Consider the following 19,272-nt stretch of genomic DNA (forward strand, 5'->3'; position numbering starts at 1 on the left):
ATTCACAGAATTATCACATCATGTTTTAATTTGTAACTAATTTAAATAATCTATCATATTTTATAAACCGTGTAGAGCATTTTATTACGGGCAACATTATGAAATTTTGGATATGAAATATGAATCTACGTTACTTGTAAACTGACCTTTTTCGCACTGTACGTTGTCTTCTAGTTTTTCACTCGTAAAATTGTAATAAACAGTATGCTACAGAAGCTTTATTAATTTATAAACGATCTCAAGATATCACCTATTTCCGTGATATAATGCAACAAGAATTACTAAAGCAAACTTGCACAGTCTAGATCGCTCGGCAGATAGACAACAAAGCATTGCTGGACCAGATAATCAAACATCTCATACTCTTTAGATCTAAACTGTACCTACCTATCCAATTAATATAAATCTATATTAAATAGTTCGTAATATATACCATATAACGAGCTCAGGGAGTTAGTAATGAAATAAACAGACATAAATCAAGATACGTTCCGATAAGTCCGGGTAATATTGAATCTGCGGGCCTCGACGGGGAAAATATTTGACCCGGATTACGTTCTGTATCAAACCGATTATATGAAAAGGATAAATAATGTCTTTATTTATACTTATTTGGCGGAACCTTATTAGTGATAATAACCATTTATTTTATATATTATTATGATCAGTATTAAATCATGTGTTAGGTTGGTAGAGTCGATTTAATAAAGATTTAAGACTGCTTAGTAAGACATAATTTAGTTTCGTTTTTACACATGAATACTATAGTATATAATAAAGGAAAAATGATTGCGAGTTGGTAATTTTGTAGGAGCTTACCTGTGGATCTATCGAACCTATTTTAAAAATTCTTTCAGTAATAAGAAGTCACTACTCACTCCAGAGTTCTATAGGCTAGCCTTTATACGCCAGAAAAATATTAATCCCGGAATAACTTTTTTACGTAGGCAGTGCCGCGGCCACAAGCTAGTATATTATAATAAGCTTGAAAAGTTTCTCGATTACTAGGTTTAAGGTTACAAAGACGTTACCGATTTAGGGTCGCTAAAAGGCAAGAATATGAAACAATAAATGAGTCACGATAACTTCCATAAAAATCGGGTAATTACGAGCCGACGTCGACACACGGAAGCCGTGTCCTTGACCATTACATAATCGCGGCTTCGTGTGACTCAACGGATGTCTTCTAACATTCATTATCTTTCTGATAGCTTCCGGAAAAAACTGCTGTACACGTAGTAGAACGGATATATATATATATATATATATACTAAAGACAGAATCAATAAAAAAATATGTATGGGGATTGGATTGTCCTAAAGGATGTTATGTTATGTTGACCTAAAAGATTTTAGAGGATAGAAGTTGCGTTTCAATAACAATGATAAAAATCAAATTTAATCCAAAGCCGCGAGAGACATATAAATCTAATAAAAAATATTTAGACTCCACACGAATATTTTCCGACTTATCTAACTTCTAAGCCACAAGGCTGAAAACACTTTAAGTTTATTACCAACACTACATTTTATTAGCAAAGCCTTTCAAAGTTTCTATGTACATCTATGTTTTACGACGTTGGTTAGGATTACGCACTTTTAGTTGCGTAAACAGAAAGGTTTATAGTTATTTTCCTTTCCAATAATATTAAAGTACGTCAATTTTTTAGCACATTGAATTGCGTGTTGCGTGTTCTTGCGAATTCTTGCAGCTGTAAAGTATTTGTTTCGAGTAAATGTTGCCACAGCAATATCAGTTCAGTTGAAGTAAATGATTACAGGCAACAAAAAGACTATAAAAGGAAAGGCATTTATTGCTAGTATCAGTAACATTTTATATGTTTATATCTATACTATTATATAAAGCTGAAGAGTTTGTTTGTTTGTTTGTTTGTTTGTTTGAACGCGCTAATCTCAGGAACTACCGGTCCAAACTGAAAAATTCTTTTTGCGTTGGATAGCCCTATGTTCGTGGAGTGCTATAGGCTATATATCATCACGCTATACCCAATAGGAGCGGAGCAGTAATACCTAATCTCAGGAACTACCGGTCCAAACTGAAAAATTATTTTTGCGTTGGATAGCCCTTTGTTCGTGGAGTGCTATAGGCTATATATCATCACGCTATACCTAATAGGAGCGGAGCAGTAATGGCTAATCTCAGGAACTACCGGTCCAAACTGAAAAATTATTTTTGCGTTGGATAGCCTTTTGTTCGTGGAGTGCTATAGGCTATATATCATCACGCTATACCCAATAGGAGCAGAGCAGTAATGGCTAATCTCAGGAACTACCGGTTCGAACTAAAAAATTCATTTTGTATTGGATAGCCTTTTGTTCGTGAAGTGCTATAGGCTATATATCATCACGCTATGACCAATAGGAGCAGAGCAGTAATGCCTAATCTCAGAAACTAGGAGTTTGAACTGAATAATTCTTTTTGTGTTGGATAGCCCTTTGTTCCTGGAATGCTATAGGCTATATATATCATCACGCTATGCCCAATAGGAGCGGAGCAGTAATCGCTAATCTCAGGAACTACCGGTTCGAACTGAAAAAATATTTTTTGTGTTGGATAGCCCTTTGTTCCTGGAGTGCTATAGGTTATATATCGTCACGCTATGACCAATAGGAGCGGAGCAGTAATGAAACATGATGCAAAAACGGGGACAATTTATTAGTTTTGAGAGCTTCTGTTGCGTGCGCTGCGTAAACGGTTAAAGTTATGCAACAATAATGTATGACGGGATTGTTCCTCTTAAAAAGTTCTACAAAAATATATCATAAAACAAAGTCTCCGCTGCATCGGTCTGCCCGAACGTGTTAAACTCAAAAACTACCCAACGTATTAGGATAAAATTTGGTATGGAGACAGTTTGAGACCTTGGGAAGAACATAGGCTCCCGGGAAAATATATAGCGTGACTTTTATAACGGAAAACTTTAGCCCGAAAAACTTTATAACGCGGGCGGAGCCGCGGGCAAAAGCTAGTTTTCTTAATATAAATAGAAGAATCTGTATCTGTACTCCTTGGTGTGTGGTCTTTTGATTCAAAAGTGATTAGTGACTACAAAGGGGTGACACCAATAAATCTTAATCTTAAATGTTATCAGGGAAAGTACTAAGAAACGTAAAGTAAAGGATTGTTGGAGCCCTGGATATGGATTCGTGGAAATCGTAACAATCTTTTGGACAGTCATCGGTTTTTCGGAGTACAACAAATCTGAATTTCAAGAAATGATGCTACAAGAAAACGTACGAATTTAACATACCTTTCGATATGATAGTATTCGCTAATGATTTACATCGTACCAAGGATCACTTGGCGATATAAATATTAAATAGACACTGTTTATAGATTGTAAAACAGATTTTTAATTAGTGCTGTATGTAGTGTGGTATATTTGTCAACTTTATTTCATTACAAAATAATTATCTGATAATAAAAAAGTAAATATATTTTATTATTTTTTCTTCACCAACCGATTTTCATACCGTTAATAGTATTAAAATATATTTATACTCAAAAGTGGAAAAGAAAATGAGGAATATAATTAATATGAAGACAATAGACGAAAATATAAATCAATATCGAAAATTAGAACTTAGACATTTAAAATGTAAATGGCCCTAAATGCTATAACGTAAATTTTAATATATCTTTAATAGATCTTACGGCAAATGAACAATTGGCTTAGAAAGTTGGATGATAAAAATCTTATTGTAAAAGCAAATTTGAAGTGAAGCGGTCGCGAGTGGGTGCCGGCCGGCCGACCCGCGCCCACGTCCGACCCCTCGCCTACACCCATGTTTATGGTTTTGTAATAAGTTGTAAACGAATCTAGGAAGAGATTCCACACTTTACGATCTTCAAATGGAGTGTCCATTGTTATTTGTGAGGGTTTGCTCACGCAGAAATGCAAATCGTCGGAACAGCAAACGTGGCAAACGAAATAATTGAATCGTTGTACCAAACTGCATCCGTAACACGTGTGGCAGCCTGCCAAATGTTCAGGTGTGATGTAAAAGGTTCGCTAATGGTTTTTGACGCGGATATGTAAATCGGAATGAGAGTTTTGTTACGAATAGTTAGTGTTATTGAACGAAATAAATAAATGATAGACACGAGATTCGCCAAGCGGAACGGTGACTGTAATGGTGAACAGATATTCGCGCTCGAAAACTAAAAGCTACGAGTTTTCAAATAATGTACTCTCAACGTAGACTGAAAACAATATCCTGGCGAAATATACTCGCATTTGAAACAGACAGTTAATTGGAAGCGGTTGAATGTCAGCTCGATGTGTTTGTAGAAAACTAGTTGTAGTACATTACACGGTGCCGTGATTGTAACAGTTTCGTGCTAAAATTGCGTGCAGAGGTGGAACTTCTGTTAGTTAGTAGTGCAGCAGTAAATCAAGCGAAATTATAGTCAGTTGTACATTCAAACCTATATTTTATCGCACGGAAAATTATCTTGTTCCAACGTGAACAAATTGAGCGTGTGCCTCAACGAGGAATGAAATTAAGGTTTCCTGTAATCATGATTTATATTGCGGCTCTTTAGTCTCTGGTTTATTACTGTGTAACAAAAGTATCAAGTGTATTACATAATGTAAATAATGGGTGCTCGGGCTGAGGATAAAAAGGATTTTGCAAACTTGCACTTCGCATAGACTTTAGGTGCTCTGTCCACCAAAGCGAAGCGAGTAAGCTTGGCAAAGTGGGCAGGACTAAAATTATTATCAGTTTTATGTCGTTGTTAGAATTGTGAAACTCATCAGTCACAAACGAGTGGAATTACTATTATTTCTAATGCCTTAATCATTTTTTTTGTTTGTTATAAACTTACCTTATTTTCCAGAATGTTCTTGTTCTCTATGACGTACATGATGGCCGTGGAGACCTTGGAGTCGAGTTCCCTGAGCGCCGCATCAGCGTCGACCCTCGTGAGGCGCTCCACTCCTTCCACGAAGCCGGCCCAGGGTCCGTCTAGTTCTACCAGCTGAGATCCCATGCAGCTGTAGAAAATAACGCTTTTAGTTTTATACTAGCATATCTTACATGAGTATACAATGAAGCTTAGAAGATAATTAATATAATCTCTGTTTGAAAAATTACGGCTTTTGAGTGAAATTCTTTTATAGAGCTTGCAATAAAGCAAAATCTTAAAACGAAGAAATTATGTCAGCTAAAGCGTTTAACTATTATATTCCGTGTTAATAGAATTCTCTCAGAATATCTTAATAAGTCCAATGAAGTCTCTAAAGGCGTGTCTAATCTTATATCTTCAGTCCTAGTTTTCTTTCAATCGTCTCAAGTTCTTTTGTGCATACTTCTTTTGTTATACCTTTGCAGCTTGTGAAAAATGTTTTATATGTAGTTTGTTATTAAAACTTATAATCAATTTATATAGCATCAAGATTTTATATGCGGCTCCGTGTGCGTATATGTCCGTTTTCAGAATAAAAGTAACTTTAACATTCCTGGCTCAGGTATAATGTTCTAAGTAATATTTTTTGAATTGGAGCAGTAATTCCATAGGATAGGGCATCCAGATGGCATATTCGGCTTTATAATATTCCTAATGGTTAAAAATAAAATTGCTAGGTAACATAGCTACAATGATTGAATTGATATTGAATGTACCAAAAGGCATCCAAAATTCTTGATATATAAAGGCAAAACGTATTATTTATTTTTTATCACAGTATAAAATATTATATTTGTTCCAAAAATAAATGAGAGCAATAATTCTTAGTTAATGATGTAAAAAAAAAATTACATTGATTAAATGGAGATTTAATTTGTAGATGAATATATAATATGAAGTGTCTCCAACTATCATTAATTTCCTCGTGAGTTCGAGTTCAAGTTGGGCCGCTTATACAGTAACCACTCGCTTGTTTAGTTATTTGCGCGCAAATTACACCGCTTCTTACGAGAAACCTTACTGTGGTCCGACACGTTTAAAATTTACCTACACAAATCCGTCCAAGTTCCGGGCAGTGGCAGGACCGTGTCATCTATACAGTTTCCGCAATATCTGTCATCAATGAGATATGGAAGTAATAATAGCTCCCGTTCATATGATTTTTTTTGTAATTTAACATTTTTATACATTGTGATTTGGTTTATTTTTCCATCTACAATGTATCGTGTTGTTTATGTTTTTTTTATTATAATACAAAACAAGTTAGCTCTTTCCTCGTCACTGGACATGTTTAATTTATCAATCATGATTAAATACTCCAGTATTAACCCGTTACTGCTCGGACTCTGCACGGTCGTGAGCGATCTGACTTGATTCGTGTTCATTGCAGTCATTCTCTATAAAGAAATGCGCGTCTCAATGTACTTTAATTAGTCACTTTTGCCTAATTAACGCTGTGAGTTGTGTTCGCGAGGCAATTTTCAAGTTTTTAAACGCTTGTAGGATTCTTGTAAGTTTCAAGAAAGTTGTTTTATTCTCCATTTTCGACTTGAGGCACGAAACTAATTAGTAGCCGAGTAATGGAGCTCTTTAAAGTTTGTCGAGTCATTATAAATTGTGGATTAAACTGGACTTTCTAGATTGTGGTGGCACTTCTTACTTCTATTAATAGATAATGTGCTTAGTTAGTTGGACAAGCGAGACATTCCGTCGTCCCAACATCAGATTACATCCAACGTTCAACATCCATAGTTTCCGTACTTTCAAACACAATATATTAGTATATAGTAGTTATTATAAATAAGCGAGAAAGATTTTACTATTCTTTATTCTGCATGACTATAAGTCTAATAACAGAATTTACTGTTCGTATATATCATTTATTTATGAATATTAAAGATCCTACTTTTTCACTAAACAATTCCAAGTTGATTAGGTACCATTTTTAGAAACTCTGCAAATCTTCACTTATTTGTATAACCACGTCGTTTTCAAAAGAGATCAGGCAGCAGTTAAGATAAAACTATTCGATACGAGCCATGCAGTAAATGCAGTATACACCACCCCGAGGTAGATAAGAAGGCACTTGAAGTATTCGTAAGTCGCTGAACATTAAACGGTCTGTCGTTTCATACTGACGGCGTTCCTAGTATCTCTCTACAATCTTTATTGAATGTATTGAAACTCATTTTACTATATTTTTATGTCTCGTTACATTTAGAATTGAATATAAAAGATATTCAGTTGCTTTTTGTTTTTTCAATAGACTTTTTCGATAGGTTCGCCCTCTATCATATCATAGGACGGAATATATACGTCGAAATGGGTGTACTAGTTGCGCCCCTGCATACACCTTTGAGAATAAAAGGCGTGTATGTGTGTGTTATTATTTTTTAAATGGCTTTAAAAAGTAACTTTAAATTTTTATCATTATAATATTGGCTAGTAGCTCGAAAACCATATTCTAGCTGGTTCAGACATCGACTATTATGATTTTGTTTGCGCTTCCAACTTTAACTTTTATATTGTTAGCGCCCTAGGGACTTTGGCCATTGTGGACACAGGGTACATAATATTATACAACTACATGGAATTTTCAATTAATGTCAACCGTGTATTACTGTTGCAAACTAGGAGTCGGGCGAGCTACAGAATAAATAGCAGACCCTTGCCCCCATCCGACACCTTTTGAAAACACATCTAGATAGTATGAATAAAACCTGCTACATAGCGATAAAAACCCCGTCTTACTTACCCTCTAGCAACATTAAGGCAGTAGTTCCGACATGGTCTCGCATCATGTCCCCCGCAGCGCGCACAACCACCAGCTTTGAGCAGTTTGTTGGAGCACTCCTCATTGGCGTTGGATAGAACGTGTTCAGTGGTGGACAACGCCCCCGCACCCACAGTCATCATCTCCAACAGGACCCGCGCCGCTTCCAGCGACCGCGATAATGATATGCCCAGCTGGAACAAGTTTATTATAATAGTTATTTGCTCGTGTGGGTATTTAAATATAACAACTTTATTGTAGGTGCAACATAAGGATTTTGACGTGTTGATTTATGTAGCAGCAAAAGTAAAATTTTGCGATATAGAGTATAATTCAAGGCTATAATTTATAATAGTATTCAAAAGACGGAATCAAAATTTATTAGTTATAATATCAATTAGACATCGATTTTTAATGATAATTAAGTAACAAAGCTGGAAATTCCTTTTATGCTTATTCTAAATAATAACAGAGATACAATACCTCTTGCGGCACGTCTCCAAACGGTCGCACGACGTCGTAAGCGTCCTTCAAACAGGCTTCATACTCCGGAGTGAATGGCTTCGAGTCCAATTTTAATACATTCTGATACGCGACTGGAAATATGTCTCTGAAGAACTTCCTGGTGCTCGCGACCAGGTCTTTCGGCGGTCGCGAGTTCAAGCCGTCCCCGTCGCGTTCGGAGTTCGATCTTAGCAGCATTCGGATGTCTTCGTAGAGCGTCGACACTGACGCGTGAGTTCGCGTCGCATGCCCTCTGTATACTTGCGTGAACAGCAGTGCTGTTTTGTTCTGCGACTTATGTGACAGTCCCACTAAGTGTTCTGAAAAAAAGGCACAATTAAGACATATAATCTCAGAAGGATTTCTTTAACTGGTGGTATGGGTTCAACGAGATACGGTTAGCTAATAAGTACCCTAAAAGCATTTTGTTAAGATCTAAATTGATTCGAGTCGATGTAACGTCGAATAATGAAACGTAAAGACCAAATTAGATTTAAATCGAAAATGAGGCAACGTTTTTGTTTGTGATACCTAATTATATTACTTTAAAGTTTATTGATATAGTTCAGTAGGTATAATATGCTTGTATGTAATTTAAAACTAACGCAAGAAATTCATACTATAATTTATAACGGAGCAATCAGTCATTAATTTGGTGCAATAATGATCCGTATACAAGTAATATATTAAAAGTTAATAAACACAGTAAATTACATACATCTTACAACATCTGCAAATTGAATGTATGATTAAGAATACTAAAGCCGATTCGAATAACTCGAAAAACATCATTGTACAGCACAAAACTTAGTTTCTTGGTAACAATCAGAACTACATCACGGCGGATCGTTGCAATAATGAGAATTTCTTGTTATGTTACATGAACATTAGAACTAAACCCAACGCCGGCGGCAACTATTTGCCTTGTGCAAGAGCTCCTAACCCAATACACGTAGTATGTGTTATAAATTAAACTTATTTAACACAACCTATGTAAATACGCTTAGAGAACAAACATCCCCCGACGTGGTGCGGTGTTGCCGCAGTGTCCTGTTTCCTTATCTACAGGAATGTCGCGACGGCCAGATCAACGCCTCACTGCATTCCACACTCCGAGATATAAATTTGAACATAAGAACTTTATTATACTCGCTGATAGACGACGGATCGAGATAAAAATTTAATTAAATAAAACTTGGGAATCGTTCGTCGTTAGGTGCAGACAGTAAAATTATAATATCATAACAGCTCATTGGGTTTTATGACCATTTTGAATTTCAGAGCATCATAAAGTATATTTGATATAAGCGCTCATATTCTAAGGTATGGAAACACCAATTTTTTTTTTATTGCTTTTAATGACGAGACGAGCTTGCCGTTCGCCTGATGGTTACTGTTAGCGACACGGCCGCCCATAAACAGTAGAAACACCATCCAACACCTTGAATTACAAAGTATTGTTTGGTATTCCACTGTGCTCGCCATTTTAAGACATGAGATGTTAAGTCTTATTATGTCTTATTATGAGCATTGTAACCTGTGAAAGGCCTTTGATCTGGTCCTTGACGAAAAACCTTAGTATCGGCAGTAGTAAGGGATTCACCGATACCCGAGCACCTGCGACGCCACCCCGCGCCCCCGGCCACGGGGGGTCCGCGGGCTGCTCCAGGGCCGGGGCACTATACTATCCGCGAATTAATTTGATATCAACCGCGAATTAAACTGATATCAACCGCGAATTAAATTGATATCAACCGCGAATTAAAATTATACCGACCGCGAATTAAAATGATATCAACCGCGAATTTAAATAATACCGACCGCGAATTAAAATGATAGCACCCGCGAATTAAAATTATACCGCCCGCGGACTACTCTTGTACCGTCCGCATGTTACGTCGAAGTTAACCGTGGATTTCATTACCATTGGCTCATTTTCAAGCTTGGACCTGTTCCCTTTGTTTCGTTATGCTTTTGTCTTTCTACTTTCTATCAGTGATCCTTTTTTTTATTGAAAAACGCTAAGGTCTTTGTATCGTATTTCTACTTAATAACCGTTTACAATTACTCAATACTGACCCTTTACACATTATGGCCATTGTTTGTGAAAGATAAATCAATCAATTGTTTGTCATACATAATACATTACCCAAATTCTAGGTACAAAACCTTTGCATCCTCTCATTGTTCCCACGGGTGGTAACTATATTTTATCAATGATTTACTACTTCTCTATTATTTTTAACAATAGATCTCGTCTCTATTATTCCCATTTCCGAATAATACGTATTCAATATAAAATTTATGGTGAAAGTTGGAAACATGTTGAGTCTTGTCTGTAAGGAAACAATGCTCGCTCTCCATATAAAAGCCCGACTCAAAATCACATGGTATCGTATTCCACTCTGTGCTCTGTTCCAAGCGAGATCTCCAGTTAAGTGTAATAGTGAAGTGTTAAAATAGTGAAACTGTTATAAAAATGAATGTAAGTACCTTTTTATACTTTGACCTAACGTTGTTATAACCAACCAGATGTTTAATTAATTGTTTATTGTATGTGTTGTCCACGAGGTTAATACATTTTAGCTGACTTCGATCTCTTATTAATTTATCATTGTTATTAACTTGTACATTTATACTTAGCATACCTATACGTATTTATCACATACTACTTACTTAACCGATAACTAAAACATTTTTATTAATTTTTATTACAGTTTCCTGAAAATACTTTCAAGAGTTATTATTACGCTGATGACAACGACGAACCTAGTGACGAAGAAGGGACGCTCGCAGCCAAAGTCAAAAAGGCGATCATAGCCAATAAAAGATCGAACGAATTTAACAACATCGATGACTTTTTTCGAAAAACCAAAGAAGAAAAAGACAAATACGAAAAAGTCATCCAGTGTTGGTCGATCAACGAGTGGTGGCGGCATTTCATACATCAAATCTAATAGCGACGACGGCACACATGCATCACACCTGATTAAAATTGAAATTTACGACGTTAATAAAATAAAAAATATTGCAACGATCGAACAGTGGAAACACGCTGAAGTGCGACTTAAATATTACGCAGAAAGTGACTGTGATAAGAACTTGCAAACCGTAAAGGACACCATATACAATATTACTAAACAGTTGGCTAGTAAGGACGATTGTGTGAAATATACAATAGATACAGACAAATGAAAAAGTGTCAGTGTGTAGTGCCAGTGCGTAAACTTTTATAACTTAATAACTTTGAAATGTTCTTCGTGTGAAAGAAATAATTAATTTCATTTAGATATTATGCTTTGTTCTAAGAAACCAATCATTGTATTTTTTGCGATTGCTATAAGTACTTAAATATTTTAATAATTTAGATTGTATTGTAAAAACAGTGTTTTTTAAGTTACTCATCTATTTGCATTTTGAACTCTTTGTGCTAGTGCTAAGTATAATTATTGTAAATACTTATGATTCTTTTTAATATTTGTCAAGTCAAGTCAAGCTTACGATTGTAAAGTAATTGGGAACCGTTAAAACATGTTTGGAACTAATTGAATACTTTTTTCATAACCGTTTAAGAGAGTTGTAAAGTAAATTGTTTAGGTAGTATATAAGGTCTGAACTAATTTTTAAACTACACATTGCTAAGTCATTTCCCATCATGGATGCATTGAGCTGTGATTTATACAACATGGAACTCGTCGAACTTGTCGAAAACATCGAATCAATGGAACTGATGTCATCACAATATGACGAAGAACTTTACGAGCTCTGTGATAAAATGGAACAAACACAAGTCGAAACGTGAGTACAATATTTTTTAATTATGTTAAGACTAGTTGTAACATGTTTTGAAAATCCATGAAGAGGGGATACATTCCAAGTATTTATAACGGTTGGGACGTCTTTCACAATCATTTCACATGTTTCTTCCGTTTATATTTTTAACATTGGAGTACAACGAAAAATGTACCGCTCGCTTGATATTTGTAGTTTATCCCAGAGTGAGATTGCGGGTTTTAGCAAAAATATTATTTTACAAAAATATCATCATTTTATAAGGTTTTGGTATATACAAAATGTTTTACCAGAGTCAATGCTAAGAGACCCTGATATTTCTCCCTATTACACTCCATGTAATGGACATAAAATCGGAAATGTATCGGAATCAGATGAAGACGTCATTGATGGTGTATTACCCATGCAAGCATATTGTTCACAATGTGAATAACAAAAATGTTAGTATTTAGATATTAGATCAATTGCAATATTTTTTTGTTTGTTAATAAAGTTATTAATTATTTTCTTTGTCATTCAGAACTATTCAGAAAGGAGATGGCAGCAGGAAGAGATCAGCGTCGACGTTACTGAGTGAAGAGGAAATAAAGAGGAAGAAAAAGCTTCACCTTGTAGCCCCATCGACATTATCATCATCAACAAAAATACTGTAAGTACAGAATTTGATGATAAAATTGAATGTCCTCAATGTCAAGTACATGTGTTAAAAAAATATCTGACCAACCACGTAAAGAGCAATACACATAAAAATAATGTAATCAGAAGGGATAATGATTTTTCTAATGTTCAATTGATTGATAGCGCTTTCGGTAATAGACTTGTTACATACAGAGTGAAATCTAATTTCATTTCAGACCATTTGTTTGAAACACCCGAATTATTTTTGAAAAATATTACAAGCGTTATGTATAAACTACTAGAACGATCTATCCTTGAACACTCTGTTGTAAAAGTTAATTTTATTCTCAATGCTAACTTTATACAAGAAACAAAAATCTACGTAATACTTTTGACTTTCAGATATCTAATTATCTTTTTGTCAAGGGGATGATAAAGACATTATTTTCCCATCAATATTTACCGAAATAACTAACAAAATGACAAATTTTGATACAAACGGTAGTGTATGGAGTTTAGTTAAAATAAATCACTTGGACATAAATGTTAACAAATTTAACCCATTACGTGGATCTTCATATATAGATTTGCCATTAGATATAAAATATAAAAAGCTGTTATTAATGTTCAAAATAATGATCATGAATGCTTCCGTTGGGCAGTATTGTCAGGATTGTATCCAGCTACTCATAGCTCCAACAGGGTATCATCTTATATAACACATAAAACAAGTCAAATTTTGATAATATCTCGTTTCCTGTTAAGATTAATGACATTCATAAGTTTGAGAAATTAAATAATATGAGTATTAATGTTTTCGGATTGCATTATGATTCATTAAACAAAACTAATAAAATTGTAGGACCATTACATTTCACGAAACATAGAAAAACGACTCATTTAAACTTATTGTACATATCTCAAGGTACCAAAGGTCATTATTGTTTTATCAAAAACCTCTCGAGATTATTATCTAAACAATTATCAACCTCTGAACATGCAGTTCATATTTGTGATGGTTGTTTATTAAAATTTACATCATTAGATAATTTAAAACGTCACCAAGAAAATGACTGTTTTAACGTGTGCACAAGTTTGCCATCGGAAAACGATAGAAAAAGAAACTGGTTTAATGAATTAATCCCATCAAACCAAATTTCATTCAATAACTTTGAACGTAAATTAAGAGTACCATTTGTAATATATGCTGATTTTGAAGCATTCTTAAATCCAATAGAGGGCTGTTTTAATAACCCAAATCAATCATCAACTGCTAATGTTCAAAAACACGAAATGTATAGTTTTGGTTATTATATCAAATGCTCTTATAATGACAATTTTTCAGTATATAGATCGTATACCGGAAAGGATTGCGCACTAAAATTTATGCAATTAATTAAAAAAGATTTAGAAAATATTTGTAATAAAAATACTTTTGTTAAATCTCCATTACCATTAAAGGATGAAGATAAAATAAATATTAGTCAAAGTGAGTCATGTTATATTTGTAGCAACAAATTAAACGGAGATACTACAATATCATATAATTTCCACACTGGTGCTTATGAAGGAGTTGCTCATGCATTGTGCTCAAAGAAATACAAAGCACCTAATTTTGTTCCAGTATTTTTCATAATTTAAGTAATTATGATGCTCATTTTATAGTGCATGGTCTTAATTTTGATGAAGGTGATATTGAACTTATTCCTGAGAATAAGGAAAAATATATTTCGTTTTCTAAAGTTTTACAAATCAATAATAGAATTTTGAAATTAAGATTTCTTGACTCTTTTAAATTTATGTCCAGTAGTCTTGATAAATTAGCTCAGAACTTATTACCTAAACAATTTAATGAACTAAAATTAAAATATCCACATGAAGAAGATTTTAAACGTTTAATAAGAAAAGGTGTTTATCCATACGAATATATGACTTCATTTGATTCTTTAAAATAACCCATCTTCCCACACGCGATAAATTTTATAGTTCTTTAAATGATAGTCACATCACAGAAAATGATTACCTTCACGCTCAAGATGTATGGAATCATTTCAATTGTAAAGACATGGGTGATTATTCCAATCTTTATTTATTTTGGATGTTTTATTACTAGCGGACATATTTGAAAATTTTAGAGATGTTTGTCTTAAAACATACGGATTAGATCCTGCCCACTATTATACAGCACCTGGATTAAGTTGGGATGCTATGTTAATATTTACTAAAATTAATTTAGAGCTGTTAACAGATATCGATAAGATAACGTTTATAGCTAATAATATTCGGGGTGGTATATCGCAATGTAGTAACAGACACGCAATAGCAAATAACATGTTTATGTCGGAATATGATTCAGACAAACCATCTTCGTTTCTTATGTATTTAGATGCAAATAACCTATATGGTTGGGCTATGTCCCAATGTCTCCCAACCGGTAAATTTGAATGGGTAGACATAAAGACAGACTTTAATGTCGCCGATGATGCTCAATATGGTTTTATTTTAGAAGTAGATTTAGAATATTCAAATGATTTACATAATTTTCATTCAGATTTTCCATTTTGTCCGGAAAATGTGTGTTTAGGAAGTAGCAAGATAAGAAACTGATCCCAAATCTAAATGATAAAAAAAATTATGTCATCCATTATAGAAACCTTAAGCAATGTTTAAGGAAAGGACTCAGATTAGTTAAAATTCACAGAATACTTAAATTTGAACAATCCACATGGTTCAAAAGTGACATAGATTTGAACACTCATATGCGTTCGTTAGCTACTTCAGATTTTGAGAAAGATTTTTCAAACTTATGAATAATTCCGTATTTGGTAAAACAATGGAAAATGTAAGAAAACGGGTTAATGTAAAACTAGTAAATCACTGGTTAAATCGTGGTAAAACCGATGGCGCTCAATCTTTAATAGCAAGACCTGAGTTTCACAGTGTATCCATATTCTCAGAAAGCTTAGTTGCAGTACAATTAAATAAAACCAAGGTTGTCTATAATAAACCAATTTATCTCGGTTTCTGTATTTTGGATCTATCAAAAACATTACTATATGATTTTCATTACGATTACATGAAAGTTAAATATCAAGACAAACTTAAATTACTTTATACTGACACCGATAGTTTAATATATCAAATATTTACAGAAAACTTCTATGCTGATATTAAAACTGATTTAGCAAACTACTTTGATACATCCGACTATCCACCAAATAATGAATATGGTTTACCATTATTGAATAAAAGCGCTTAGGTTTTTCAAAGATGAAAACAACGGTAAAATTTTCAAAGAGTTTGTAGGTCTTCGTTCAAAAATGTATGCAATGGATGTGCAAGATATATCTATATGTAAAGCGAAAGGTATAAATAAAAATGTTACAAAAAATTTTGTCTTACGGATTATAAATCATGTCTATATGAAAAGAAAACACAATATAATGAAATGTTAAGGTTTAAATCAATAAAACATTCCATATACACCCAAAAATCAATAAGATATCTTTATCACATAATGACACAAAACGTTATTTATTAGAAAATTCAACTGACACTCTAGCATGGGGTCATTATAAAATAAAGGACATTTGATTTTATTAACAATTTCTGTACCATAAAAGATGTGTATGTTACCGAATGCATGTGTGTTTATTAGTTTCAAATTATTCATAATCCTAACTTTAATATGTATGTATTTTTACTTCATCATAATCTAAATTTGAAAAAAAATATTTTATTTGTTAATATCGTGTAAAAATTACAATTTGTAAATATGTGTTGGTATTAAGTTAATTGTAATTCGGTTTTAATGGTGTTTATTGTTTGAAGTACTGGTAGAGTCATTTTTCATATAAAATAAAACAAATATAAAGCATTTAATCTAACTCCTTGTTGTATTTATTCGTGAGCTCTTTTCGAGTTTACACGTGTGTTTAAAATGTTCCATTTTATCATCCTTTACTGCCATAGTCGCAGGTCCGAGTGGGTGCGGAAAGTCACAATTTGTTACACACTTTATTAAATATATTAATGATGTATGCAACATTAATTTCCATCAAATAACTTGGTGTTTTGATGAAATGCAACCTTTATATAATTTACCGGATGTAAATTATTATCAAGGTATACCAGATATGAATATGTTTGATGGAAAGGAAGCCAACCTTATTATCATCGACGATCTCATGAGGGAATCAGATGGTCGCATTGTTGACATATTTACTAAAGGCAGTCACCATAGGAACTTAAGTGTTTTTTACATTACTCAAAATTTATTTCATCAGGGTAAAGGTCAAAGAGATATTTCTTTGAATTCAAGCTATATCATTTATTTAAAAACCCACGTGATAAGACTCAAATCCGTTACTTAGCACGACAAGTATCACCAGAAAATAGTAAATTCATCGAAGACTCCTATAGGGATGCTACTAAAGAAGCACATGGTTATTTGATGATAGATCTGAAACAAGACACTAATGATATGTGTAGAATTAAATCTAAAATATTTCCATTTGATGGTCATTGTGTAGTGTACATCCCTACAAAAGAGTTTAAATATCTCAAGAGTCAACAGATACCTCTCATTTACAAATGATGGATCGACGTCTCAAGACGCATAAGGATTTGTTAAGCGCTCTTTATAAACTCAAACCAAAACATCAACAAGCTCTTTTAAAAGCCTGTAACGAAAACGAAATTAATTTTATTTGTGAATGTATTCATAATGTCCTACAAGGAAATGTAAAACTTGAGCAAAAATCAAAAATAAACTAAAAAGTATAAAAATCTACTTCGAAAATTGGTACGTAAAGGTACAAATAAAATTAGAAAGAATATAATAGTTCAAGAAGGTGGCGCTTTTCTACCGATTATATTGGGTTCTATTTTGAGTGGATTAATAAGCGGACTAGTTTAAAATGGAACATGCAAAGAAAATGTTGCTGGTTGAACAAAGTTTAATAGATAAATTGAATCAAAAGAAGAATGAAAATCCTACCTCTCGTTTGGATAGTGAAATGGAAAATATACTGAATAGTAAGATGGATGATCGAAAAAAGTGTAAATTGTACTTACAAGTTTTACAAAGATATCTTCATTTCATGGAAGAAGATCGTCGACCGATTGAACTTCCTATAATTACTTCCAATGTTGTTAGCAACGATCCCACAGCCGAAAGTTGGAAAAAATTTAATATAACTAATGATATCAAGAATAAAGATCTAGTTGCCAGTCAGACATTGAGTGAAGAAGAGAAGCGACAAGAAAGTTCTGCAATTGAAAAAAAAATCTTCTTTCACACAAAAACATATTCTTAGTTTGATACCAAAACTTATGTAAAAAAGGGTGAGTTGTTATTGAATTCGGTGTCACTACATAAAAACAAAATATTTTGGAATGACGATGGTACAGTCATTGTAGATAATGAAATAATTCCTGGTAGTAATATTATCGATTTAGTAAGCGACATACTGAGGCCATTAAAAACAACGACCCAATTGGTTGGAAAAATTTGCTGAAGCGTTAAAGGATTTAAAATACCTTTAACTTATATAGGAAATCCGAAAAGACGTGACTATATAACTCAACTTCAGAAGGACATCGAAGAACAGTTTCCAACGAAGCCAGAGGAATATTTTACACCAAAAAGTGAAGATAAACACACAAATAAAATTAAGAAAAAGATAGAGTGGGAAAATGGACCCCTTATTAAATTAAATCAAATTTATTATGATGTATCACATCCAGCTGGATACAGTTGTATTGACAAATTATCAAGAGCCATGAAAGGTAAAATGAAAAGGACGACGTTAAAAATTGGTTGCGAACCCAAGAAACATACACTCTCCACAAGCCTGTACATAGAAAATTCCCACGAAATAAATACATTTTATCTAACCTAAATGAACTATGGCAAGCTGACTTAAGTGATATGCGGACTTATTCTAAAGAAAATAAAGGTTATAACTACATTCTTTGTGTTATTGACGTTTTCAGCAAATATGCATATGCTAGGCCTTGAAAAGAAAAATTCAGATACAATCAAAAGTGTTTCGAAAGTATATTTGAAGAAGCTGACACAACACCTACTCACATACAATCTGACAAAGGCACTGAATTTGTTTCAAAAGATGTACAAAGATACTTCAAAACAAAAAATATTAATTATTATACAACAAACAATCCCGATATCAAAGCAAGTATTGTAGAAAGATTTCAAAGAACGCTTAAAATGAAGATGTGCGTTATTTCACACATAAGAATACTCATAAATATATTGACATTTTGCAGGATTTGATACACTCCTACACTTACAGTTTTCATTCGAGTATCAAAATGTGTCCTTCAGATGTTAATTCTAATAATATAATGACAGTTTGGACTAATTTTGTGAAAATCTGAAAAACCTGCTAAAATTATGTTACCTACGTTCAATGTGGGTGATCATGTAAGAATAACGAAATATAAACATATATTTCAAAAAGGTTATGAATCTAATTGGAGATTTCTTCTATAATAGAACGAACTCCGTGGCCAGTTTATACTATTAAAGATTTAGATGGAGAAAGAAATAGTAGGAACTTTTATGACCGAGAATTACAAAAAGTTATTTATGACCCCACCATCGAACATAAGATAGATAAAATAATTCG

At 33.4% G+C, this 19,272-nt stretch overlaps 1 protein-coding gene across 1 annotated transcript in view; it reads right to left on the minus strand.

Annotated features, from left to right (window-relative positions):
• Positions 1-19,272, minus strand: part of LOC115446974 (division abnormally delayed protein) — a 130,804-nt gene that overhangs the window by 15,618 nt on the left and 95,914 nt on the right. The window contains exons 3-5 of the mRNA XM_037444508.1: positions 8,189-8,529; positions 7,688-7,899; positions 4,852-5,020 (exon numbers count right to left, since the gene is read on the minus strand). Coding sequence (XP_037300405.1) covers positions 4,852-5,020; positions 7,688-7,899; positions 8,189-8,529 — 722 coding nt within the window. The remainder of the gene's footprint in view (positions 1-4,851; positions 5,021-7,687; positions 7,900-8,188; positions 8,530-19,272) is intronic.

The sequence above is a fragment of the Manduca sexta genome, chromosome 28 (genome assembly GCF_014839805.1).
Source record: "Manduca sexta isolate Smith_Timp_Sample1 chromosome 28, JHU_Msex_v1.0, whole genome shotgun sequence".
Lineage (NCBI taxonomy): Eukaryota > Metazoa > Arthropoda > Insecta > Lepidoptera > Sphingidae > Manduca > Manduca sexta.